Source organism: Hylobates moloch, unplaced genomic scaffold (assembly GCF_009828535.3).
Source record: "Hylobates moloch isolate HMO894 unplaced genomic scaffold, HMol_V3 SCAFFOLD_3, whole genome shotgun sequence".
NCBI lineage: Eukaryota > Metazoa > Chordata > Mammalia > Primates > Hylobatidae > Hylobates > Hylobates moloch.
In genome coordinates, this window is record NW_026652278.1 from 63146490 (window position 1) to 63174463 (window position 27974).

Below are 27974 nucleotides of genomic sequence, written 5' to 3' on the forward strand. Positions count from 1 at the left end.
CATCATCACTGGCCATCAGAGAAATGCAAATCAAAACCACAATGAGATACCACCTCACACCAGTTAGAATGGCCATCATTAAAAAGTCAGGAAACAACAGGTGCTGGAGAGGATGTGGAGAAATAGGAACACTTTTACACTGTTGGTGGGACTGTATACTAGTTCAACCATTGTGGAAGTCAGTGTGGCGATTCCTCAGGGATCTCGAACTAGAAATACCATTTGACCCAGCCATCCCATTACTGGATATATACCCAAACAACTATAAATCATGCTGCTATAAAGACACATGCACACGTATGTTTATTGTGGCACTATTCAGAATAGGAAAGACTTGGAACCAACCCAAATGTCCAACAACGATAGACTGGATTAAGAAAATGTGGCACATATACACCATGGAATACTATGCAGCCATAAAAAATGATGGGTTCATGTCCTTTGTAGGGACATGGATGAAACTGGAAACCATCATTCTCAGTAAACTATCGCAAGGACAAAAAACCAAACACTGCATGTTCTCACTCATAGGTGGGAATTGAACAATGAGAACTCATGGACACAGGAAGAGGAACATCACACTCCGGGGACTGTTGTGGGGTAGGGGGAGGGGGGAGGGACAGCATTAGGAGATATACCTAATGCTAAATGACGAGCTAATGGGTGCAGCAAACCAACATGGCACATGAATACATATGTAACAAACCTGCACATTGTGCACATGTACCCTAAAACCTAAAGTATAATAATAATAATTAAAAAAAAAAAGGTTAACAAAGTGACAAGCCTTTAGCTAGACTGACCAAGGAAAAAAGAAGATTCAAATGACAAATCAGGAATGAAAGTGGGGCCATTATTATTTTACAGAAATAAGATTATAAGAAAACATTATGAGCAATTGTATACCAACAAAATAGATAACCTGGAGGAAATGGACAAATTCCTAGAAACCTACAAACTACAGTTCTCTTTTGGTATTCATGGAGGACTGGTTCCAGGACCTGCAGCAAATACCAACATTGAAGGATACTCAAGTCCCTGATATAAAATGGTGTAGAGTATTTGCATATAATGTATGCACATCATCCTGTATATTTAAAATAATCTCTAAAATACTTATAATACCAAATAACAATGTAAATGTTATGTGAATAGTTGTTATCCTGTATTGTTTAAGGAATAATGACAAAAAGTCTGTTACATGTTCAGTACAGATGCAATTTTTTTTCCGATTATTTTTATCTGTGGTTAGTTGAATCCATAGATGTGAAACCCACAGATACAAAGGGCCAACTGAACTCAGCTAACACTACAAAAAAACTAGAAAATCTGAATAAACCCATAAAAATTAAAGAGATTAAATCTATAATTAAAAAATCTTCCAGGCCGGGCGCAGTGGCTCACTCCTGTAATCCCAGCACTTTGGGAGGCCGAGGAGGGCAGATCACAAGGTCAGGAGATCGAGACCATCCTGGCTAACACAGTGAAACCCTGTTTCTACTAAAAAATAAAATAAAATAAAAATACAAAAAGTACAAAAACTAACTAAGCCGGGCATGGTGAGCACCTGTAGTCCCAGCTACTTGGGAGGCTAAGGCAGGAGAATCGCTTGAACCCAGGAGGCAGAGGTTGCAGTGAGCTGAGATCGTGCCACTGCACTCCAACTGGGGTGACAAAGTGAGACTGTCACAAAAAAAATAAAAAATAAAAATAATAAAAATCTTCCAACAAAAAAAAGCCAAGGATCAGATTCTACCAAACATTTAAAGGAGAATTAACACCAATTCTCAAACTCTTCCAAAAGATCACAGCAGAGGGAATATTTCCTAAATCATTCTATGAGGTCATTACTATCAAAATACCAGAAAAGGCCCTTGCACACACACCCCAAAACAAAAAAAACAGTAACCAAACAAAAATCCAACCCTACAAACCAACATCCCTTATGACTATAGATGTGAAAATTGTCAACAAAATAATAGCAACCTCAATCAAGTAGCCTATTAAAAGGATTATACACTATTACCCCAGTGGGTATTTACCCCAGGAATGCAAGGGTGATTCAACATAAGAAAATCAACCAGCTTAATGTACCATATTAACAGAATGAAACAAACCACATGATAATCTCTACTGATGTAGAAAAAGCATTACATAGCTGGGCATGGTGGCTCACGCCAGCACTTTCAGTGGCTGAGGCAGGTGGATCACTTGAGGTCAGGAGTTTGAGACCAGCCTGGCCAACATGGTGAAACCTCATCTCTACCAACAATATAAAAAACTAGCCAGGTATGGTGGCGTGCACCTGTAATCTCAGCTACTTGGGAGGCTGAGGCAAGAGAATCGCTTGCACCTGGAAGGTGGAGTTTGCAGTAAGCTGAGATTGTGCCACTGCACTCCAGCCTGGAGGACAGAGCAAGACTCCATCAAAAAAACAAAAAACAAAAATAAAAAAAAAAAAAAAGGAAAACCATTACACAAAAGAGTATCTCCAATATTCTTTTATGATAAAAATGCTGAACAAACTAGGGACAGAAGGGAATTTCCTTAACATCATAAAGGGAATTTGGGAAAAATCCACAGGTAACATCCTACTATTATACCTTTTCTGAGAGGGTGGTCCAGTATGATTATGTCTGAGGTTGAGCTTTTGACCTGTGCAGCCTGAAGACTCCACAGATACATATAGGGGAGATTTTTTTTTTTTTTTTTTTTGAGACACGGTCTTGCTGAGTCCCCAGGCTGGAGTGCAGTGGCACAATCTCAGCTCACTGCAACCTCCGCCACCCAGGTTCAAGTGATTCTCCTGCCTCAGCCTCCCAAGTAGCTGGGACTACAGGCGCGCTCCACCACGCCCAGCTAATTTTTGTATTTTTAGTAGAGACAGGGCTTCACCATGTTGGCCAGGCTGGTCTTGAACTCCTGACCTCAGGTGATCCAACCACCTCAGCCTCCCAAAGTGCTGGGATTACAGGCGTGAGCTACCATACCCAGCCCTACAGGGGAGATTTAAGTAAATATCCTAAAGATTATGGCAGTAAGGTTTCTCATTGATGGTGAAAGTTATATACATAATATGGAAAGGAAGAAGGCTAGAGTAAATTCTTTGGTGTTTGCATAGAATTAGAAGTGTCAGTTTGTTTGATTTCATGGTCTTCAACATATATACAGCTCTAAATATAGATAAGTCTATGGATGCATGTGTGTATACACACATACAGATCCTATTTCTATCAGCTGAAAGAACCCAGTAGAACTACTGACTCCCATGAAGCAAGAAGTACTACACTTAGCACCCAGAGCTTGATTTCTAAATACCATTTTCCACTTAAAGTCAGGGCTCTTATGAAAAATGGCTAATGCCACGGCTGGGGTGGAGAAAACACAAGATAAAACCGGAATGCTTACCATACCAAATGTAAGGAAATGCTTGAAGAATAATGGGGATATGTCAGAAGTACACCAAAGAGTAGAGCCGGCTCTAAGGGGCTCTCACCAGCCAAGCTGAGTTAGAACTTGAAAGGTCCCAAGGAGATTCATGATAAAGTTTATTACAACTGCCCCTCCCTTGGTCTCAAAACATTATCTCTTTGCAAAACTGACTAAAGGCAGACAGAACTCTGTGTTTCTAACAGGACAGCCCCCAACCTCATATGCCCTCTCAAATTCTACCTGCTACACCACTACAAACTTCCCTATTTATAAAGAGACCAGTGCCAGGAAGGAGGCTAGGATTTGAGCAGATTGTCCACTTACCTCAGAGGCCATTAGGAGTAACTCCATCATGTCTTATATGCCTGTTTACAGAACAAATACAAAGCCTCGAAACTCATAGGTTATCCCCAAACCCACATCCATATGGCATTGTGAGATGCCCTCAAGTCTGACACAATTTTATGACTGTCCTTGCTCCACCAAACCCTTTCACTGTTTGTTCTGGAACTCACAATCTACCATTTGGAAAACTGCTTATATCCTAAACTCCAAATTTTTTCCCCTTCTTGTCTAAGGAAACAAGACTGTCTCCTGAGGACACCATTTCCTCTGCAGCTCTCACAAATGGTGTCACTTTTCAATCCTTCATATGATTGCATCTAGAGCTAAGGTAGGTCTCCTTGCTCTTCCGTGTTTCTAGACTTCCTTCCATTTGCCATCCTAAAATTTCCAACTCCTCTGAAACACAGGCCAAGTGACTGTATTCCCTGCAACTGTTCCTTGGGCAGTTGTATAAAAAACCTTCCACAATTCCTTTATTCACAAACTTTGGCACTATCTTATGCTTTCTTTCTCTACCACTATTTCTGCCATTGTTTTTGGCAACTTCAATATCCAGACAAAAAAAATGCGTATAACACACTAGCCTCTCAGTTTCTGGACCTGTCTGTTTCCAACAGTCTTGTTCTCCACCACACCTCAATGCCCATACCCATGGTTATATCTTACATTCAACTACAACCCTCCAAATCTCAATTTCAAGCATTCCATAACTAACCATTACCTCTGACTTCTTATCTCAGCCCCTCAATACAATTCCTTTATTTATTTGTCCAAACCAAGCCCACACAAAGCTGTAATTCCATAATCCCTCACTATAATAACTCCCTTGCCTTTTACTCCCTTCTGTGTTACATTCACTTGCTAAAACCAAAACGTGATTAAAATCAACTGTTGGTCCTATCCTTACCTCTATCCAAACAGCTAAACGTTGACTAAAGACAGTCTCGTTTTGTCACCAGGCTGGAGTGCAGTGGCGCGACCTTGGCTCACTGCAACCTCTGCCTATTGGGTTCAAGTGATTCTCCTGCCTCAGCTTTCCGAGTAGCTGGGATTACAGGCGTGCACCACCACGCCCAGCTAATTTTTGTATTTTTAGTAGAGACAGGGTTTCATCATGTTGGCTAGACTGGTCTTGAACTCCTGACCTCCACCTTGGCCTCCCAAAGAGCTGGGATTAGAGGTGTGAGCCCGGTCAAAAAATACTTATTTTAAAATATCTTAAAGACTCATAAATTGGAGGTCAGGCGTGGTGGCTCACGCTTGTAATCCCAGCACTCTGGGAGGCGGAGGCGGGTGGATCACAAGGTCAGGAGATTGAGACCATCCTGGCTAACACGGTGAAACCCCGTCTCTACTAAAAATATTTTAAAAATTAGCCAGGCATGGTGGCAGGTGCCTGTAGTCCCAGCTACTCGGGAGGCTGAGGCAGGAGAATGGCGTGAATCTGGGAGGCAGAGCTTGCAGTGAACCAAGATTGTGCCACTGTACTCCACCCTGGGCGTCAGAGCGAGACTCAGTCTCAAAAAAAAAAAAAAAACAGACTCCTAAATTGCACAAATAATATAAAGAACTCCCATGTACCCTTCACTCAGTTTTCTCCAGTGGTAACAGCTTACATAGCCATGGTCAAAACCAGGAAAACTACTTTGGTATGTAATATACTGCTATCTACATATATATATACATACATATATATATATTTAAAGGAGGATAGCCCATATTTTCAAAAGATCACCCATAGGAAGAGGGGGAAAACAAGGTGGAGCTTGACTTCTTGTAACACATCTTATTTTGTGGATTTGACTTTGGAAGTATGTAGATATTTTATATCATTGTAAAACTAAATTGAATTTGAACAAGCAATCCCTAAAAACAAGTTAGCTTAAATGAGTATTCACTTGGTGGTATAACAATAGAGTATAACAATTTTAAGTGATATCAAAACTATATTATCTGGCTGTCTATCTATATTAGGGTATACCCTTTGGACAAAAAGAACTGAGAAACAATTTTAAAAATTTTAGTAATCATAATATTGGTGGTAATGTTGGTATTGTTAGGCAGTAAAAATGTGTAAGATAAGTCTGGAACATTCTGTCATAGTAAGTATACAAGCTAGCAAGGAAGGTACCAAAAAGTATATAGGCTCTTTCAAAAGGAGTTGGGCACCAACCTTAAGAGCTCTCCTTGAACAAAGATGGGACAATATGAGCATCAATAAAGACAATAACTGCAGTGGATTGAAAAACATCAAGTATGTTTAAACCTATGAATACATAATGATACTTGAAAGCAAAACACAAAAAATGAATTATTACCAGTGGACTACGCTAATGAACCAACTCATTCTTTTGAAAAATTGGTAACTAAATAGAATCCTTTCCTATGAATTACACTACTAAGGAATCAGAAAATGTGAGGAAATTTCTCTATACAGAAGTATCCAAGCTAATAAATGAACAAGAAATATTAGAGTAGCACACCATTTTGCAACCCCTGATGAATTAGAGTCTAGGCACTAAGCTGCTAACATTACACAAGACAGCAATATTACATTGAGGTTTTTACAACCAATAGTTATTCTATTTAAATTTCTTTCAAGTCAGGAGTTCTACTAAACTGATCCATCCTTTTCACTTATGATCACTAAATTGGGTCAGCAAACTTTCTATAAAGAACCAGATGGCAAATATTTTGGGGTTTCCTGGACATAGGGTCACTGTTGTAATTAAACTCTGCCTCTGCTATTATAGCGTGAAAGCAGCCTTGGACAATACGTAAAAGAGTAGGTGTGACTTTTTTTTCTTTGAGATTAATGGGCTATAGTCTGCTGACCTGCTCTAAATGACAAGGTAGATAAATCAATGATCCCTAATGATAAATTAATTTTTCCCAGAAGAAAAGTTAATCTGGTGATTATTATTCAATCCTCAAATTGAAATCAGCAGAAGGAATAGTCAACATTATTTTCTGGCTAACCATCTCTTAATTTATTACGTTAATTTAAAATGTGTGGTAAGCATCAAATGTATTTTGACAACTCCAAGTCCAAAGTTTATAATTTTTCAAATTGTAATAAAGCAGATCTTATATGTTAGGGATCCAGTAGTAATTTCTTATTTACTGAATTAACTTGATACATACAGGTGTAAATACATGGGCATATACACAGAAGTAATTTAGATGGTTGGACATTTTACCTTATCAGAAAACCAAATGAGCCTGGAATCTTCATAATACCTAAACATGCCATATTTAGGATCCAATAATTCCCTCATGATGAGCAAGAAAAATTCTTTGCGCACCCCTCCTGCATCCACAGCATCTTCTCCAACAAATATAACCTAAAATAGCACAATACAAACATCAAATAGACTGTAAAGAAATGAAAGTACATTCTGGAGACCATAGAACATGTTATTTATTACTAATACTCTATAATTAATAGTTTAAAATATATATAATTTTATTTATTAAGTTTTGAAGATTCACTAAAAACAAACAGGAAAATTTTAAACATAGCTTCTGAATACAAGTCCCAATTATACCACAGAAAATGTCAAATTACCTTGAGTGGCTTCTTGTAATCTATGTTCTTTGTTTTCCTAAGGACTTCCATTGCATCTCCTACAATATTTTCTCTACGCACCACTAGAATTAAGCAGGGATTCACAGATTCAATCACTGGGAGAAAAAGAGAGGAGACATTCTGCCTGTGGGCCTGATCAATAGCCATCTGGAAAACAAAAAATAAACATTTTAACAGCAATGCTACAATAAAGCTACTGTGACTGAAACAAGCTAACCTCTACCTATTAGTTACAGGTATTCTATAATTCCTATGCTACTGAATTAACATAGCACCTAACACAGTATCCAGTACAGCATAAAACTTAATAAACTAAGCATAAAGAGTACCCTTTTGAATGTTTTTATATTAATGTATAATGTATAACTCATAACACCATTAAAGTAAGCCAGTACAGAACGATAGTAATACTGATAAATCTGAGCATTGGTTTTTCTAAAAAACATTCACTGGAGGGGAGGGTAAAGAGTGAGGAGAAAAAAACAAACCTTTAAAGAGTATTAAGGAACAGGCTGGGCACAGTGGCTCACGCCTGTAATCCCAGCACTTTGGGAGGCCAATGAGGGCAGATTACTTGAGGTCAGGAGTTCGAGACCAGCCTGGACAACATGGTGAAACCCTGTCTCTACTAAAAATGCACAATTAGCAGGGCATGGTGGCAGGTGCCTGTAATCCCAGCTACTCAGGAGGCTGAGGCAGGAGAATCACTTGAACCCAGGAGGCAGAGGTTCCAGTGAGCTGAGGCTGTACCACTGGACTACAGCCTGGGCAACAAGAGCAAAACTCCGTCTCGAAAATAAAAAACAAACAATAAGGAACGATCTGGCTAAGGAAGTATTACACAAATTCACTTAACTGAGTGATCATGGTATGTGCTCACGAACCAAGGATTTGACTTTTACCATTTAAAACTTTTGTTCTTTTATTACGGTTCTCCCTCAGTTCTTGTTCTAAAATGGAATATCCCATGGTAAAATCACCAAGTTATTAACTTAACGTTTTAACAAAGACCTCCAAAAAACTGGTTTACTAGCTGTTAGTATAGAACACTACAAAAATATTTAGAATACCAAATGCATTTATTTGAACAGAATAAAAACGGTTACCAAGATTTGAAGGTTTTTAATTTTTTAAAATATTTTTAGACTATTAAATATTCAAGCTTTCTTTTCATCCTTTCCTTAATCCTTAGTTGGTATAGTCAGATATTCTATACCAGAGGAAGCAGCTCAAAATCTTTTTTATTTACAGGATCAAATGATAAAGCAAACTTACTGTAACCCTTTAAAGTCATAATATGAAGTAGTTTTAAAAATCCTCTCCATAAATGAAAGAACGCTCAACATAAAATGGATGGGAAAGGAAAGAGGAATAGGAGATAATGGTGACCAACCCCAGGAAAATGTTTAATACCTTATTATTAAAACTTTCTTCAAGGAAATTTCACATCTTCTTCCTAACAAAGAAATCAAATGCTTCCTACTTTTAACATCTCTCACCTCTAGTGACTTCCATCTCTTACTAAGCATATAAAAAGGGGACATATAATGAAACAAGATTTTGAAACAAACCAACATCTTACCAAGTAAACTAGTAAAACGGTTTATAAAGATTGAATATTTCTGTAATGAAAGAGGCTTATACAATTTGTAATACATAAAATGATCATAGGTTAGGTTATTTCATTTTCACTGCAACCTTTTTTTATAAATGCCCTCATAAGAATACACATATCACATGCAGCAGTCTTCTTTATAGCTACCCAAAGTACTTCGTGTACCTTCATTACTGATCCTAGGAAAATTTCAAATATTTACTGTCCAAAAACATCAAAGAAACAATTAAAAAAAAAAAACCCTCTCAAATTAGATTAGTATTATATAATATTTTACCTGCATCTGTAAGACTGCATCGGTCTGTAACAGAGTAGTTTTTGCTTGGGCATCAAATACAAATGGATACGTACAGATTGTAACAGGGATATCTGCCAACTGGAAATAAAAAATTAACTTATTAGTACAAGTTGATTTGTGATATACTTACTGTGGATGCTGTCATTTCTTATAAAGTGGACTACATTCTTTGTTTATTCACTCATGTGGTTCTGGAATTACAAATAAAACATGCTGCTTACAGAATTATTAAAAATTAAATGAGGCATTGGAATAAACCCAATTTTAGGGGGCAACTGTATACTTGAGAGTCTATACAATCATATACTGCAAGTATCTTTTGCTTAGCATATGGTAACTGCAAATCTCAGTGAATGAGGTTGCAAATTTGTTCTAAAATTGGGGGCGCCTATGTTAAATGTGACAGCCAATTCTTACATGTTAGGGCAACTGCAGCAACTGAGGCTAATGATAAGTAATCTGCCTATTCCTTCATTTAACAGATATTGAGTATAACGTCATTAGGGTATCAAAATTATTATGAGTCCAATAATCTGTTCATTTACTTAATATACAAAAAAGTACCATTAGTATTACTATTCTGTTAGCCTTTAAAGTTAGGAAAACTGATCTATTATTATCATCATTAGACGTTAGACACTTTACAGACAGTTACTTATCCTGGCAGGTAATGTATTGATTGCTAAGTATTTTAATAGTGCAGTAAAATATAAAGAGTTATGAACTGCCAGTCACACATTCTTGTAGTTGGAGGACGATCTACTTCTACCATCTACCCAATAAGACAATATCTTTGTGCCTGCCCTGACTCAGAGCCCCTGCTATAAGACTTCTAATGAAGAATTAATACACCATAAAACAATCCACTTCTTAGTGACTAGACAGTTCTTTATAGTCTGAATCTGCATTTCTTTTTTTTTTTTTTTTCCCAGACAGAGTCTCGCACTGACGCCAGGGCTGGAGTGCAATGGTGCGATCTAGGCTCACTGCAACCTTCGCCTCCGGGGTTCAAGCGATTCTCCTGCCTCAGTCTCCCGAGTAGCTGGGATTACAGGTGCCTGCCACCACACCCAGCTAATTTTTTGTATTTTTAGTAGAGATGGGGTTTCACTAGGTTGGCCAGGCTAGTCTTGAACTCCTGACCTCATGATCCACCCGCCTCGGCCTCCCAAAGTGCTGGGATTACAGGTGTGAGCCACTGCGCCCAGCCTGACTCTGCATTTCTATATATCACTATGCATCACTTAGTCTTTGCTTTGCCCCTGCTGGGAAGTGTATGTAGTTTAAATATTTTAAGTCCTAATCATGCTCTCCCTAAATTGTATTTTATTCCATTCTAAACATTCACTCTTCAGTATTTTTCATGTGACAAGGTTTACCTCCATCCTATATTTGTGGCACTGCCTAGCTAATGATCATAAAAACTAATTTTACTTCTCTAAAATTCAAAAAGATTTAGATATCTCTAAAGTACCCTTTGGCTTCAAAACTCTATGTTTTCATAATTTTAAGTGCTAATTCTATTTGACAATGAGGAAGCAAACAATATTAGAGCTATAATTTAAAGCTAACTCAAAATGCTTCATTGGTTCAAGTGCTGGGAAAAACATAGCAACCAACAAAAAGCAAATCAAAGCAAAACCTGACATCTATAACAGATAAAGAAGGTATTATAATGTTCCCAAGTGTTAAAAGGGCAGTCTAGGGTTATTGATTACTTAAACCAAAGTGCTAGAACTTTTATATTAGAAGTGAGAAAGATAATCATACAAAAAGTTTAACTTTGTGACCATTTTGAGTATCAATTAATCAATTTTAAAAATGAAGTTTTTTTACCTCTCTAATATAAAATGTTTTCAGCCACATTAGGTAGGCATTTGCTAAATTTTAAAATAAAAGTTTGCTTTTTTATATTCTGAGGACACATTACATTTTATACTGGAAGACTTGAGGAGGACAGAAACTAATCTGAAGCAAATATTGTTGAGGCATCATATAGGTGTAAAGTTAACAGAATTTCATTTTCTTCAGAAAACTTCTGAAATGTTATACAAGATAATCTCTACAGACTCAATTTTTAAAAATGATACTTATATATATCTATTTATTTACATTTTTTAACCACACCAAAAAAAAAAGGAACCTTTGGCTCTTCTATTACTCAGGAGAAAATGGAGTATATGTTACTCTAAATATGAGCTTTATTACACCAAACTTACCTCAGTTAATCCATGGTTGACATCCTAAGACAGCAGCGCAGAATATAACAATAACGAGTAAAGAGCAATGTTAGTGTCCAAATTTAACTATTTCTATTCAAGGTAGCATTTCATATATTTTGCTACAGCAGAATATTGAAGTAATGAGGTAGAAAATATATCTACAATCAAATACACTCCCTACACATGCATCTTATATATCTCTATCTATTAATGTAAGATCTTTGTTTCAGGTACCTTGTGATCATAAAATGATTGAGGCCTGAACATAATGAAATTTGTTTTCAGCAATTAAACACCCCCATTTGCAGAATTTAGGCAGAATAAGAAAACTAATCCTATGCCTGGGTTGGTCTTAAAAAAAAATTTTATGGCTCAGTTTTTCTACTTAAAAAAATGGAAAAAACATTCCTCAGACTTTAAGACTTTAAAATCTCAGCAAAATGTCTGACAGTGTTTAGTAGATTAAAATGCCATATGGACACAAAGTGAGAAAAAATAAGCCATAAATTGTTTTTATTTGACAGAAAAAAAACCAGTAAAACATAAGGTATCTTACATTAAGCATTCTTTAAAACTGAATTAATTTAAAATAGAAAGTACAGGACAGGGAAAAAGGTTGGTAAGCAAAAAGAAATGAAGAGAGAAAGATATATTTATTAAGGCAGTAATAGTGGAAATTATAATGAAAGCTTACCACTTTATTGAACAGAAACGTACATTTTCTTGTAGAAAGTTTCCACATATGCTCAGAGCACAGACTTGTGTAAAGCACCAGAATCTTCAGAAATATGTTACTAAATTTGTGGATGGTGCCTTGTGTTGTGAGGAATTAATTTTACCCCAGAAGAGAGGGCATTGCCCTAGGTTACTAGGAGGTGACCTATAGACCTGTGCAATATCATGCCTGATAGGAGTGTCTTTGTTTGCCTGGCGCTTTAGCCACTGGACAATGTGACTTATGATAGGGGCTTGGGCCATGTGCTGTCAGTTCTGCTTCCAGAAGAGCTGGGAACTAGAGGTCACTACATGAGCAGGATGTGATTTAACCCCAGTAAAAACTCTGGGCACCAGGGTTCTGGTGAGCTTCTTTGGCTGGAAATACTCTGTATTGTCACACATCTATGCCAGGAAAGTAATTCATCCATGACTCTACAAGGAAAGGACAACAGAAGCTCTGTCTCTATCTTTCCAGACTGTGCCCTGTGTGCTTCTTCCCTTGGTTGATTTTTTTTTCTCAGATTGAACTTTCTATTTGTCACTATTAAAAGCCTAAATTTTTTTTTTTTTTTTTGAGACGGAGCTTCGATCTTGTTGCCCAGGCTGGAGTGCAATGGTGCAATCTCGTCTCACCGCAACCTCTGCCTCCCGGGTTCAAGCAATTCTCCTGCCTCAGCCTCCCGAGTAGCTGGGATTATAGGCATGCACCACCACGCCTAGCTAATTTTGTATTTTTAGTAGAGATGGGGTTTCTCCATGTTGGTTAGGCTGGTTTCGAACTCCTGACCTCGTGAGCTGTCCACCTCAGCCTCCCAAAGTGCTGGGATTATAGGCGTGAGCCACCGCACCTGGCCAAAAGCCTAAATTTTAAACAGATTCTTGGATTTATGGTCCACATCCATCAGCTCATATAACTTTAGCACCTGTCACATCCCCAGTAGCCTTTCTAGAACTACTACCTTCACAATGAAGCTCCCTGGTTTTCCCACTTCAAACTTGGGCGTCTTTAGCATTTTTACTTTTCTAACAAGGACAAGCATGGAGAGGATAAACAGACTGGCAAGCCTTTTCTTTATATTTTCCAACGTTTATCGACCACTTCTTTCAAGTCACTTGTCTGAACCTCTTGAATCATGATTTTCATCACTTTCTTGTGGATTTGGCGGACCTGTTGGTGCTGAGAGTAAGAGGTCTTCTGTATCTGACCGTTGTGTTTCTTAGTAAAACCAACACAGAACAGATGAAGCAAATAACCATTAGTGGTCTTGACATTAACATGAGCTTCTTTCATGATCTACCAGTTTTTGGCCATGGACCTCATTTTGTCACAGGCAAGATCCATGCTATGGAAGTTAGGTAGTTTAGCGCCTCAACATCCTCAGTAGTCAGCTTGAATTTTTAAAATACAGTTTCATCATTCTGCAGATCAGAAAGGTTCACTTCAAATATACACAACACTTGAGGCCATCAGATATAATTTTGGTTCCTTGAGTCCTGGTGACTAGTGTTTCTCTCCAATATTTCTTACACTAAACATAGCACGTGCTTTCATACCATATCTGTCTTTTTTAGAAAGTAGATTAACCATTTCTTTGCTCCCTATTTGTCACCTTTCATAAGGTGCTTGTTCTTGCCAAATGTCATGGTGCTGCTCAGAGAGTCAAAAGGACCCTTGGCTGATTTTAACCTATTAGCCTTTCCCTGTAATAAACTCTAATCATCAGTGTAACAATTTTCAGTGAGTTCTGGGAGGCCTTGTAGCAAATTATCAAACCTAAGGGTAGTTTGGGGGACCCTACCCAAACTCACAATTGGTATCAGAAGTGAGGGCAGTCTTGTGTAAACTGTTCTCTTTAACTTTGTAGTTGACTAAGTTCCCACATGTCACCAGGGATATTATTGGAGGATTTAAGATATTAGCAAAGACTTTGGGTTCTCTCACTATATTGTGTTAAGTAAAGCCAAAGCAGTATAAGCATAAGCAAAACATCACTCTATGCAAATCCTATTCAGAAGAAGAATATTATTGACAAGAATTTCTTTAAAAAAATTCACAGTACCAAGTTATTACCACATAAATGCTCCAACTGGCAGTGTAAACAAGATGAAAGTCTTTAGAGACTGTTCTGCAAAAAAGCCTTTTAGATTACACTCTGTTTAGCTAGAAGGCAATATAAAAGGAACATCTGAAATCCTTTTATAGTATACCTTGTGGGACTTTTTTTGAAAAAAGAACTTTATTATTTTAAAGCAGCTTTAGATTCACAGCAAAATTGAAAGTAAGGTGCAGGGACTTCCAATATAACCCTATCCTCACGTATGCACAGCCTTCATATCACCAATATGCCTCTTGTAGGACATTTAAAAAGTGCTATTACTACTAAGAAAGTTTAAATAAGCAAAAAAAAAAAGCCTATAAAATTTATCTATGGCCTGCTTGATAACTATACTATATATCAAGGGAGTTTATAGTATGGGAGATGGATTTTCTCCTTAGCTAAACAATGAAATATTAGTATGTATGCATTATCTTTTTTACTACTACATGTAAGTAGATATAGATGTTATACATATCATTATACATTGGGGAAGTCAGTAAGATAATGTTAGAATTTATAGTGCGACTAAACCATACTAAGCAGAATATAATTTGGTTACACTAAAAATTGGGAGAGAAAGATGTGAACTGGCAAGAATATGAAAAATAATAGGACATGTGAAAAACTTCAGAAAAAGAGAGATGATTAGACATCAGGTATAATCATTTTTCTAAGAGAGAGAGGCACCAAAGGGAAAACCAGATAAAGATAATTAACTAAAAGTATCAGAAAGGGAAGAAAAAATAGCAAAGAATTTGGTAGTAACCAATAAGGTATTTTTACAAACAATTTAAAAGCAAAGTTAAAGGAGGATAAGGAAACTGAGAATAGTACCTAGAAAGTCCTCTTAGAAAATGTTTCATTATAGTGCACATAGAGAAAGGCAGCAAGAGAACAGAGTTATTAGACACGTCAGAATAAAAGCTACTGCCAAATTTGTAGCCTGTGTCAAGGTAGCCAGCAACAATAATCACCATTTTATAAAGACTTAACGTGTGCCAGAAATTAAGTCCTTCACAGGGATCATATAAATTAATCTTCTCAAAACTTTTTAAGGTAGGTACTAATATCCTAATTTACAGAAAACAAAATGAAATCTCAGAGACATTAAGTAATTTTCCCAAGGACAGAACTGAATATATGCTGAGGTGGGATTTGAATCCAGGCACTCTCATAAAAGTTACTCTGCTTTCTCATCATACATATTTATGTTGTGAGTTAGAATTCTTAATCATTACAACATTCTCCATAATAAATTAACTTAATTTTCCAATTTGTAATGTTATTTATTATTTATTTTTTTTTTGAGATGGAGTCTCACTCTGTCACCCAGGCTGGAGTGCAGTGGCGTAATCTCAGCTCACTGCAACCTCCACCTCTTGGGTTCAAGCCATTCTCCTGCATCAGCCTCCCAAGTAGCTGGGATTACAGGTGCCCACCACCATGCTTGGCTAATTTTTGTATTTTTAGTAGAGACAAGGTTTCACCATCTTGGCCAGACTGGTCTAGAACTTCTGACCTCAGGTGATCTGCCCGCCTCGGCCTCCCAAAGTGCTGGGACGTAAGCCACCGCACCCGGACTGTAATGTTATTTATAATTATAAATTTGTTGTGGTCTTAGAGTTCTTTTAACAGCTAAGCACCAAGAGTTTAGAACTAGTTTAATGTGTGTATATATTTATATAATATGTAAGTGAACACTGGGCTTCTTAAGAAATTGTTCCTCTTTAAAAGGGTCCACATATCCCTCCAAATGTTCTGAATCCTTTCAAAAACACTGCTAAAAGACCTAGGGTACCCTGGTTGGTGTGTGAGGGTTTATATGCAAAGTCTTGGTATGAACAAGGTTCATTTCCTGAAGAATCAATTTTCCTCAATGGCAAATAAATTAAATCTCTTTTTTGTTTGTTTGTTTTTTTTTTTTTTTGAGATGGAGTCTTGCTCTGTCGCTCAGGCTGGAGTGCAACGGCACAATCTCGGCTCACTGCAAGCTCCGCCTCCTGGGTTCACGCCATTCTCCTGCCTCAGCCTCTCCGAGTAGCTGGGACTACAGGCGTCCGCCACTACGCCCGGCTAATTTTTTTGTATTTTTAGTAGAGACAGGGTTTCACCGTGGTCTCGATCTCCTGACCTCGTGATCCGCCCGCCTCGGCCTCCCAAAGTGCTGGGATTACAAGTGCGGTGAGCCACCGTGCCCGGCTAATTAAATCTTTTATATTGCAATAAATATCTATTATGCCCATAATGCAAAATTTGCATTTAAAGATAGAAAATTAGCCTTAGTTCAAGTCTTGCTGAAGGAAGGTTAAATCCTTAAGAGATATGTCATTTCTCCTGCCTTCACAGGTTCTCTAAAGGAAGAGTTTGAGAAGCTTTACCTAGGTCAGAGATGAAGAAAAAAGGAAATATTTATTCAAAACTCTGCTGAGGTCAATTATTTTCTTTCTTAAAAAATTATCCCTTGATTCCAGCTACCACTCCTTTATTTATTTATTTTTTTTTTTTTTTTTGCTCCTCTTCAATGCAGAACTTCTTCAAAGTATTGCCAATGGTTGTTACTGCTTCCTTACCTCTAAATTTCTCTTTACAACACCCCAACCCTAGAATGGTATTATCAAGGTTACCAATTACCTTCATGTAACCAAATTCACTGTCAATTCTATGGTTTCATCCTCCTCCTCTGCAGCATTCAACAGTCTCTCTTTCACTTTTAAATTCTGGTTTCCAAGACTCTCCTAGTTTTCCCTCTACCACACCTGCTTTTTAATCTTTGTGGATTTCTCTCCTTTCCTCACTTCATATCCAATCCATCAGTGATTTTTATTTTCCTTTTGTCTCCAAGATTCCCTTTTATCTCCATGACGTATTCCAAGTCCATTTCCTTCTTCCATCTAAACAACCATCATCCTAGTCAAACCCATCATTTCCTCTCCCCTAATCTACTAAAATATAGCTTTCTCATGGATCTCCATCTTTCATTTCTGTCCCGTTCCCTACACAGCCAACAAAGTGATTATTCAGAAGGATCAGATTAAATTTCCCCTGTTTATCGTTAACACTTTAGATAAAATCCAAATTCCTAATGCTAGTTTACTAAACTCTGTATGATTTGGCCCCTGCCCATTTCTCTGTTCCCTCCTCACTCCCATAAGACATGCTGGCTGTTTTCCTTTCTTTGTTTCTTTTTTTTTTTTTGAAAGGAGTCTCACACTGTCGTCCGTGCTGGAGTGCAATGGTGCAATCTAGGCTCACTGCAACCTCCACCTCCTGGGTTCAAGCAATTCTCCTGCCTTAGCCTCCCGAGTAGCTGGGATTACAGGCGCCCACCACCATGCCTGACTAAGTTTTTGTATTTTTAGTAGAGACAGGGTTTCACCATGTTGGCCAGGCTAGTCTCGAATTCCTGACCTCATGATCCTCCCAAAATGCTGGGATTACAGGCGTAAGCCACCACGCCTGGCCTAAAGCTGGCTTTTTTCTATCATGTCAAGCTTGTTTTCACCTAAGGTATTTTACCAAATGTTCATTGTTCTTGAAATTCTCTCTGCCCTGATCTTAAAGGGCTGCTCCTTGTCATTCAGATTAATACTCATACTTCATTAGATAAGTCTTTTCTGAAATCTATCTTTACTAAGTCCCCTCATTTTAATAATACATATTATTAGCTGATATTTTTTGCTTTGACTATTGCCAATCTTGCCCAGTAGATTACAAATTCCATGAGAAACAAGGCTCTGTCTGGTTCACCACTGTATTTCTAATACTTAAATCAGTGCCTGTTATATAACAGATTATCAGTTTGTTGAATAAGCAAATGAGTAGACCTAAATCTATAGAATGGCTACAAACCTGACCCAGCCTCAAGGTGACTCAGGATAAAAGTCAATGAGTCTCTCCAAGTCCAGACCCAAGTACACTAGGGAAGGAAAAGATGTCTAGAAGCAACCTGATTCCAGGAGGCAGGAGTATCCTAAAAACAGCATGCACTAACCAGATTGCCATTCAAAAACTACTGTACTTTTTTAGTGCTTACTAGACATATTCTAGACACTGTCAGAGGTGTTGGTTGACTGACAAGAGCACCCATCCACAAGGAGCTTACAGCTGGTGCCTAGCAAGCAATGAAAAGTTACTCACCCTTCTAACTGCTGCACACATATTAAATTACCTGGCTACAGAAAAGTGGGCCTCAAGTATACAAAAATGGCTAGCAAATAAGAGTAGTAAACCTAAATATTTTGTATCTAACTGCTTACCCATTTCTGCATTAAAATTTTATGTGCCTAATTCAAGTTTTATAAGACCATGGTACTATTTTAATGGGATAGTGTCTAGTTATTAAAGACTTGGCTGCATAAAAAGATGTACGCACCCACATTTATATAAAAAATCTGAAATAAAGGTAAACACATAATCGGCTCACTGCCACCTCCATCTCCCAGGTTCAAGTGATTCTCATGCCTCAGCCTTCTGAGTAGCTGGGATTACAGGCATGTGCCACCACGCTTGGCTAATTTTTTGTATTTTTAGTAGAGATGGGGTTTCGTCATGTTGCCTAGGCTGGTCTTGAAATCCTGAGCTCAGGCAATCCACCTGCCTCAGGCTCCCAAAGTGCTAAGATTACAGGCATGAGCCATCACACCCAGCCCTCTTTTGGTAGTCTTGAAGCACCAATTTCACAACAATAATGCATTCTTAGGAGTTCTAGTATGAAGAATGCCAGTATTCTCAACACTGGAGAAATAAGAGGCAACCTCATAGAAAATAAAAAAGTTAAAAATCCATTTCGCACTTGTAGTTTTTTTTTGCTTTGTTTTTTTAAAGTGTAATCCATTTCTTTGGTTTGGCTTTGGTAAAAGAGTAGAATGCATATAAATACTGTATAATATATAGCACTCCTTTGCAATGTGTTATTTAAAAAGTAAGTTCTGGATAAAAGTTCTGAAAAAACTTTCTCGTTTCAAAACCAAGCAATTGTTTCTTTTTTTATTAGATATATATACATAAAAATGAAACTACAAATTGCACAGAAAACCTACCATTCCATAGGCCTGCTGTTGGACCCAGTTGATATAATCATTTCTTATGTCTATCAATTCTTGTACTTCATGTATATAAAATTTATCATACTGTATAATCTGTCCCGTTTTCTCATTTACCTACAAAAGAAAATGTAATTGACATTAAATTTAACCAGTACCCAAGACAGACAAATTTTTTTTTATTTTTTGAGATGGAGTCTCACTCTGTCACCCAGGCTGGAGTGCAGTGGCACAATATCAGCTCACTGCAAGCTCTGCCTCCCGGGTTCACGCCATTCTCCTGCCTCAGCCTCCCAAGTAGCTGGGACTACAGGCACCCGCCACCATGCCCAGCTAATTTTTTGTATTTTTAGTAGAGACGGGGTTTCACTGTGTTAGCCAGGATGGTCTCGATCTCCTGACTTTGTGATCTGCCCGCCTTGGCCTCCCAAAGTGCTGGGATTACATGCGTGAGCCACCGTGCCTGGCCAAGACAGAGAAATTTAAAATATCTAAAGAAAAAAATGCTTTGGGGATTTTCTTAGCTATTTTTTTCTTTCTACAAAAAATAATTACTGAGTGCCTACTATATGCAAAATGCTAGTTAAGTGCTATGGGAGACACAAAGATTTGTAAGATGTGATATCTGCATTCAGTACCCCAAAATCTAGAAAAGACATGTCTTTATAACTACAACACAGTATGAGATATATAATGATTAAACTGTATATGGTATATATAAACTAGATACTATAAAGACTTATGGCTGGGAAATGGGACCTTAATAATAGCAGCTAATGCTTGTTAAGTGTTGCTCTGTGCTGGCATCTGATTAGAATAAACTTTAGGAGGTGATATCTGGACACGATGTGAAAAATGAAGAGGATGCAAATTACCACCCTAGAGATTACCTATTAATTACAAAGATAAAAACAAATCTTTACAGTGGAGAGCACCATCTTAATCAAGTTATCTAACTAATCATCACCAATACTGGAACAATGAAATATTATGCTCTTGGTGATATAACTCAACAGGAAGCATACAAATGATCTATGAAGTAAAAACAGTTTAAGCCAAATCCAATCAAGTCTCCTAATCTAAATTTTAGTTTATAGGAAATATAAGGGATAGAGGAACAAGTTAAATAAACATCACCACGAGGAAACAATCAGACAAATCCTGATTATGAAACTTTTATAAGAAAACTGGCCAAGAATCTTCAAAAACTCAAGGTAGCAGGGATTGAAAAAAAAAAAGTTAGGAGCTATTCTAAATTAAAAGAGACTAGAGGAATTCTGGTACTAAATATGGCAGAATACTTTGCATCAGACTACTCTTCCTGGCACTAACAATCATAAACCCTAGACAATACATTAAAGAACAACTATTGTACTTAAAAACACTGGAGATCCACCAAAAGTAGGCAGAAACAGGAATGGACACAAGTAGAGGGTAGAGCTCAAGCAGAAAGCAGCAGTCTTAATAGACAGACTGAAGCTGCCAGCACAGTCAGATAGTGAGGAATAAAAAAAATCAAAGAAAGGAATCCAGAGGACAAAGCCCCAAAATCTATGTGCAAATTCCCTCCACATCCTTGGCTAACTCTAAACCATGAATGCACAAAGTAAGACCTGCTATAAATAAATAAATAAAACTCAAACCCAATAAACCAACAGAAAGCACAGCTGAGAGCTGCTCCTTTTTTTTTTTTTTTTTGAGATGAAGGCTCACTCTCTTGCCCAGGCTGAAATGCAGTGGCGTCATCTTGGCTCACTGCAAGCTCCGCCTCTCAGGTTCACGCCATTCTCCTGCCTCAGCCTCCCGAGTAGCTGGGACTACAGGCATCCACCACCACCTCTGGCTAATTTTTTTTTGTATTTTTAGTAGAGACGGGGTTTCACCATGTTAGCCAGGATGGTCTCAATCTCCTGACCTCGTGATCCGCCCACCTTGGCCTCCCAAAGTGCTGGGATTACAGGCGTGAGCCACCATCCCTGGCCAGAGAGGCTACTCTTACAGTAAGAGTTCAAAACAAGCATTTCCAGAGGAAAAGGGGCATATTTCATAATAATAAAAGGATTAATTTACCAAGAAGTCACAACAATCCAAAAACAGCAGAGCTTGAAAATATATGAAAGAGAAATCAACAGAACCACGATCACAGTTGGAGATTTTTAACACTGCTCTTATTAACTGATAGAAAAAAACAGACAAAACCAGCAAGTATAGATGATCTGAATAACAATTTAAACCAACTTGCACTCACTGTCATAGAACACTTCACCTAATAATTGTACACGAAATGTTCACTAAGATAGACCAAATCCTGGACCATACAGTAAGTCTTCATACATTTAAAAGAATCCAAAGTATACAACATATGTTCTCTGTCCACAATGGAATTAAAAAATCAGTAACATAAAGAGATTTGGAAAATCCTAGAATACTGGCAATTAAACAAAACACTTCTAAATTACTGAAAAGTTTTCTTGAACCTGTGAGAGAGCTAAAGTTATAAGACAACCAAGTAGCCTGAATCCAAGGATCAACAAATACTTACAAAAGGTAACAGGGTACCAGAAATGGCTCATTTGTGGCAGAGAGAAGAGGAAACTACTACTGTCATACAAGCAGAAGTAATACGCTAAAATTTTAAGGATCACTTAAAGCTGAGTGTGGGGTAGCTTGATAGTATGAAACCCCGCAGAGTCCCAGGCAGTTGGCACTCACTCACAGCCTCTTGTCCATAGACTGCCACTTGTTCCAGTTGTTCCAGACTGCCACTTGTCCAGTTGTTCCATGAAAACAACTGGAAACAAGGCAGGGGGGCAGGGAAGGAAACAAGGCAGAATATCAAGAGCCTCTCTCAATGGTACAAGGAATTAGCTGCCACATGAGAAAGGAACAAATGCCCGCCACCCTGCCCAGATCCTTCTTTCACACAGCCACTGAGGAAGGGGAAGCAAACCCATGTCTTCTTGCTGAGGGAGGGAAAAACCTTCAATTCCTGGGAGGAAAGGTGGCAAGAACAGTCCTAGGCTCAGAATCTTATATCAGTAGGACTAGAGGTCTGCAATTGCTGAGGGAGGGAGCAGAAACTGCCACACAAAAAAATCCGAAGCAGAGTTTGGTTGCCACAGGAAGAGGGGAGGGAACTCTAACAAAGGTCCAGGCACACATAATCTACCTAAAACCAAGGCTATACCACAACAACCAAGAACCATGTCTGTTCCCTCTCCTCTACCAATCTTGAAAGCACTGAGTAACAAGCAACACCAGTTTATAACTGACAAGAGGTAAGAATGAGAAGAAAATCCCTCTAAGGAGTAGGCATGCAAAGTGGGGCACAAACATTCACAAAAACCATTTGACACCCTACTTCCACCCTAAACACTGTACTACAGGCCTCAAATTCCTCCAATGTTAGAGGCCTCAAATTCCTCTAGCATTAGAGGCCTGTAGTGTAATGAAGGTATTTATAGCAAATTAAAAATTCAATCCCAGCTTAATTCCTGACTAAATAAACTCAAATCCTTACACTAATACCAAATAGGAGAGGTGTACCAATTTATAAGCTTTAAACCTATTGATTTCAGTTTCTTACTATTTTATAGCTAATCCAAAATTATGAGACATATTAAAAATCAACTGAACAGGCTGGGCATGGTGGCTCATGCCTGTAATCCCAGCACTCAGGGAGGAGAAGGCAGGTGGATCACCTGAGGTCAGGAGTTCAAGACCAGCCTGGCCAATGTGGCGAAACCCTGTCCCTACTAAAAATACAAAAATTAGCTGGCTGTGGTGGCACATGCCTGTAATCCCAGCAACTTGGGAGGCTAAAGTACGAGAATCGCTCGAACCTAGGGGGTGGAGGTTGCGGTGAGCTGAGATTGCACCACCGCACTCCACCCTGGGTGACAGAGTGAGACTCTGTCTCAAAAAAAAAAAAAAAAAGTCAACTGAACAAAACAAAACAAAAAAGTGTCTAGAGACAAAGCAATCAAAAGAGTCAGATTCAGAGAAGACTCAAATGTTGGAGCTAGGAAACAGGGGCTTTAGGAAAATATTTTGAACTTAAAAGTAAAAACACATAAAAATTTGTGGGATGCTAATAAATCCAGGCATAAAAGAAAATCTATAGCATTAAATGATCATATTAGAAATAAAGGGTCTAAAATCGATGATCAATGTTTCTGCTTTAAGAATCTAGAAAAAAAAAGATCATATTAAGTACAAATCAAGCAGAAGGAAGGAAACAAAGAAATCAATAAAAGAGAAAACAGAAAAACATTAGAGAAGAAATTAAAAGCAAATGGATTTTCTGAAAAGATAATAATGAATAAACCTACAGTCAGACTGACCAAGAAAAAGAGATGACACAAATTACCACTATCAGGAATTAAAGAAGAAACATGATTACATAGATATCTTGGTAAAACTGACTCATGAAGAAATAGAAAACCTGAAATGTCCTATACTTATTTTTTAAATTTAATAGGAAATTTAAGATTTTCCCAAAAGAAAACTCCAGGGCCAAAACTGTTTCACTGATGAATTATATCAAACATTTAATAAAGAAATAATACCAATCTTAATCAAACTCTTTCAGAAAATAAAGAAGGATCATTTCTTAATTCATTTTATGAAGCCAGAATAAACTTGATACCAAAAGCTAACAGCAATATGAGAAATAAAAATTACAGATCAATATCCCTTATGAACACGGATATAAACCCTCAATAAAATATTAGCAAATTAAATCCAATAATATATATAAAGTATAATATAAATATAATGCCAAGTAAAGTTGATTTCAAGAATGCAAGGTTGGTTTAACATCCAACTATCAATGAATTTCACAATATTTCTGAAAAAAAGGAGAAAAAAAATCATCTGTTCATCTCAACAGATGGAAACAATATCTGATAAAATTCAATCTCCATTTATAATAAACACTCTCAGCAAAAGAGAAATGAAAGAAAATTTCTTCAAACAGATAAAACCCATCCAACCGCCCCCACCCCCTGCCGACATTTAACATTATACTTACTGTTAAGATATTGAATGCTTTCTTTCTAAGATTAGGAACTAGGCAAGAATGACCACCATAACCACTTATATTCAACATTGTACTGGAATTCTTAGTTAATAAAATATGCCAAGAAAATAACATGATTGTGTATATAAAAAAGCCAAATGAATCAATCTATAAGAGAATTACCAGAACTAAGAGTTTATCAAGATCATAGGGTAAAAGGCCAACACTCAAGACTCAATTGATTTTCTCTAGGCCAGGTACAGTGGTTCATGCCTGTAATCTCAGCACTTTGGGAGGCTGAGGCAGGAAGATTACCACAGGTCAGGAGTTTGAGACCAGCCTGGCCAATATGGTAAAACCCTGTCTTTACTACAAATGTAAGAATTAGCCGGGTGTGGTGGTGGATGCCTGTAATCCCAGCTACTTGGGAAGCTGAGGCAGGAGAATCATTTGAACCCGGGAGGCAGAGGTTGCAGTGGGCCAAGGTCTCACCATTGCACTCCAGCCTGGGTGACAGGAGTGAAGCTCTGTCTCAAAGGAGAAAAAAAAAAAAAAAGGCCGGGCACAGTGGCTCATGCCGGTAATCCCAGCACTTTGGGAGGCCGAGGTGGGCGGATCACCTGAGGTCGGGAGTTCAAGACCAGACTGACCAACAGGGAGAAACCCCATCTCTACTAATAATACAAAATTAGCCGGGCATGGTGGTGCATGCCTGTAATCCCAGCTACTTGGGAGGCTGAGACAGGAGAATCACTTGAATCCAGGAGGCGGAGGTTGTGGTGAGCTGAGATCGTGCCTGCACTCCAGCCTAGGTAAAAAGAGTCAAACTCTGTCTCAAAAAAAAAAAAAAAAAAAAAAAAAAATTTCTCTGTACTAGCAACAAATAATTGGAAAATAAAAATTTTAAAAATCATTTACAATAGCATCAAAAACATAAAACATTTAGGAATAAATCTTTGAGAAAGAGAAGGAATAAAATTTTTAAAAGAATATGCAAGATCCTTGAAAACTGCTGAGAGAAACTGAAGAGTCATTCACTATGTTCATAAATCAGAAAGGAGAGTAGCAAGACTCAACACACAATTGCAAAAACCAAAATTTGACTGGACTCTGGTTATTTAAAAAGCAGTAATGTAAACAACATTTTTGCTATAAATGAGGAAATTTGAAATATGCATGCACAGAGAGAAGATATTATAGAATTATAGTTAACTTCCTTAAGAGAAATAATGCTACTGCTGTTACATAGAAAAATGCCTGTATTCTTAAGAGATGAAAGATAAAGTATTAAAGGATGATATCTACATTTTACTTTCAAATGATTCATGAAAAAAGAATATACACACACATATATACAGCAAATATGACAGTATGTTAACAACTGCTGAATCTAGAATGGAGGGCACACAGGTTTTAATTATATTTGTTTTCAATGTTTCTGTAGGTTTGAAGATACTGCAAATAAAAATCAAAAAGGAAAGTGAATGGAAAACAAACAAAAAAAAGGTTTGAAGGAGAACATTCTAGGCAGAGAGAACAGCACCAGCTAAAGAGACACAGTCTGTATGTAATTGCCCCCACCTAAACTGCTAAAGAGAATGAGAGGCATACGGAGCAAAACTGGATTCAACATGCAGTTGGGAAATAAGCTGACCTCAACCGTCTCTAGGTTAGCCATCCTCAGCCATGGCTTAGGCTAAAACAAGGCCCAATCCCGTAGGAATTAGAATAAATGTTCATCACTGTATGCCAATGAGTTCTGGCATGTTTTGTTACAGAATATTACTGTGACAAAAGTTGATACATGGGGAAATAAGGTTTTAGATTTAAAAAGTAACAGAATCAGTTGTATTTTATGAATATTATTTGGCTAAGAGAGTGAGGTATAGTCAAGAATAAGTAGAGAGGCTGGCAGTAGGATTAGGATATTGCTAGAAGATTTAAAGTCTCTAGATAAGAATTCAGAGGTCATGGCAGCTAATGGATATGGAAACAAGAGAATAGTCAAAGACTACTTCAATATTTCAACCCTGGGTAAGAGTAATTTAAAAAATTACTGTACATAGGCTGGGCACAGTGGCTTATGCCTGTAATCCCAGCACTTTGGGAGGTCAAGGTGGGCGGATCACAAAGTCAAGAGATCGAGACCATTCAACACAGTGAAACCCCATCTCTACCAAAAATAGAAAAATTAGCTGGGCGCGGTGGCACGTGCCTGTAGACCCAGCTGCTCGGGAGGCTGAGGCAGAAGAATCGCTTGAACCCAGGAGGCAGAGGTTGCAGTGAGCTGAGATCACGCCATTGCACTCTAGCCTGGCAACAGAGAGACTCTGTCTCAAATAAAAAAAAAAAAAAAAAATTACTGTATACACACACACACACACACAGAGCAGAGTCAGGAAAACAAGACAAGCCTTTCTCAGTTGAAAGTAATGGCAGGACTGTCAAGTCACTCGAGAAACGTTTGCCTCAAAGACGTAACTGACAGTCATTTTCCTTAAAAGAGACAACTAAAGCTGTGGCAGTAGGTGAGGGAGAGGTAGAAACTAAAACAAAAGAAGCCAAATGCAGACCCTATAGAGATGTTGCACTTAAGAGAAGAAAAACCACCAAAGAAACAAATAAAGTTGATCTAACATACAAACTAAACAAAACTAGCTAACTTTCCTTTGAAGAATAACAAAAGTATTATAATTTGTGAATAATCACATATACATTAAACTAAGGAATATCTGAAAGAGAACAAAATGAATCACTCAGTAAATATATAAATCTAACCAGACAATGCTGGTGTCCAAACAGGTGCTCAATAAATACGAGATGAATGGATGGACAGATAAAACTTAAGAGATACTGCCTATAGTTCTTACTTCTAACGGCACTTTAAAAGGATCGGTCTGTATCTGTTGCATTTCCAGTGAGATGTATTATAATGTGTGCTTATTGTTAATTTTTAGTAAAAAGAATGGTTTATATAATTTTCATGTTTTCTGAACTTTTGCCCTGAAGTATTCCTAATAGAAAAAGAGAACAAACACATATATAACACCATTACCCTACCTCACTCCATGGAGGGGCGTAGGGGACTGTCAGGTCTTCAGTATGCATATCAAGAAGGGAAGCTAACATTTTCACTATAATGCAGACTCTACATTAAAATTCACTCAAATTTGGCTGGGCGCAGTGGCTTACGCCTGTAATCCCAGAACCTTGGGAGGCTGAGGTGGTTGGATCATGAGGTCAGGAGTTCGAGACCAGCCTGGCCAAGATGGTGAAACCCCGTCTCTACTAAAAATACAACAATTAGCCAGGCATAGTGGCGCACGCCTGTAGTCCCAGCTACTTGGGAGGCTGAGGTAGGAGAATTGCTTGAACCCGGGAGGCAGAGGTTGCAGTGAGCCGAGATCGTGCCATTGCACTCCAGCCTGGGTGACAAGAGCGAAACTCTGTCTTTAAAAAAAAAAAATTTTTCACTCAAATTTTATGTTCCAATAATAAAATAGAAGTTATCATTAAAGTGGACTTCATGTACATTATCTCATTTAAACAGTCCTATGAAATGTATACTATTATTATGATCATAAAGATGAGTATA

General features: G+C 37.8%; 1 protein-coding gene and 1 pseudogene across 6 annotated transcripts in view; both read right to left on the bottom strand.

Moving 5' to 3' along the window:
- Positions 1-27974, bottom strand: part of HERC4 (HECT and RLD domain containing E3 ubiquitin protein ligase 4) — a 159303-nt gene that overhangs the window by 33713 nt on the left and 97616 nt on the right. For 5 of the 6 annotated variants that reach the window (XM_058436290.1, XM_032138389.2, XM_058436289.1 and 2 more), the window contains 5 exons: positions 19357-19476; positions 11499-11522; positions 9259-9357; positions 7346-7513; positions 6978-7121 (listed from right to left, as the gene is read on the bottom strand). In XM_058436290.1, coding sequence (XP_058292273.1) covers positions 6978-7121; positions 7346-7513; positions 9259-9357; positions 11499-11522; positions 19357-19476 — 555 coding nt within the window. The remainder of the gene's footprint in view (positions 1-6977; positions 7122-7345; positions 7514-9258; positions 9358-11498; positions 11523-19356; positions 19477-27974) is intronic. The other variant, XM_032138404.2, reaches the window with a different exon arrangement.
- On the bottom strand, positions 12112-14748 carry LOC116458623 (40S ribosomal protein S3a-like; annotated as a pseudogene).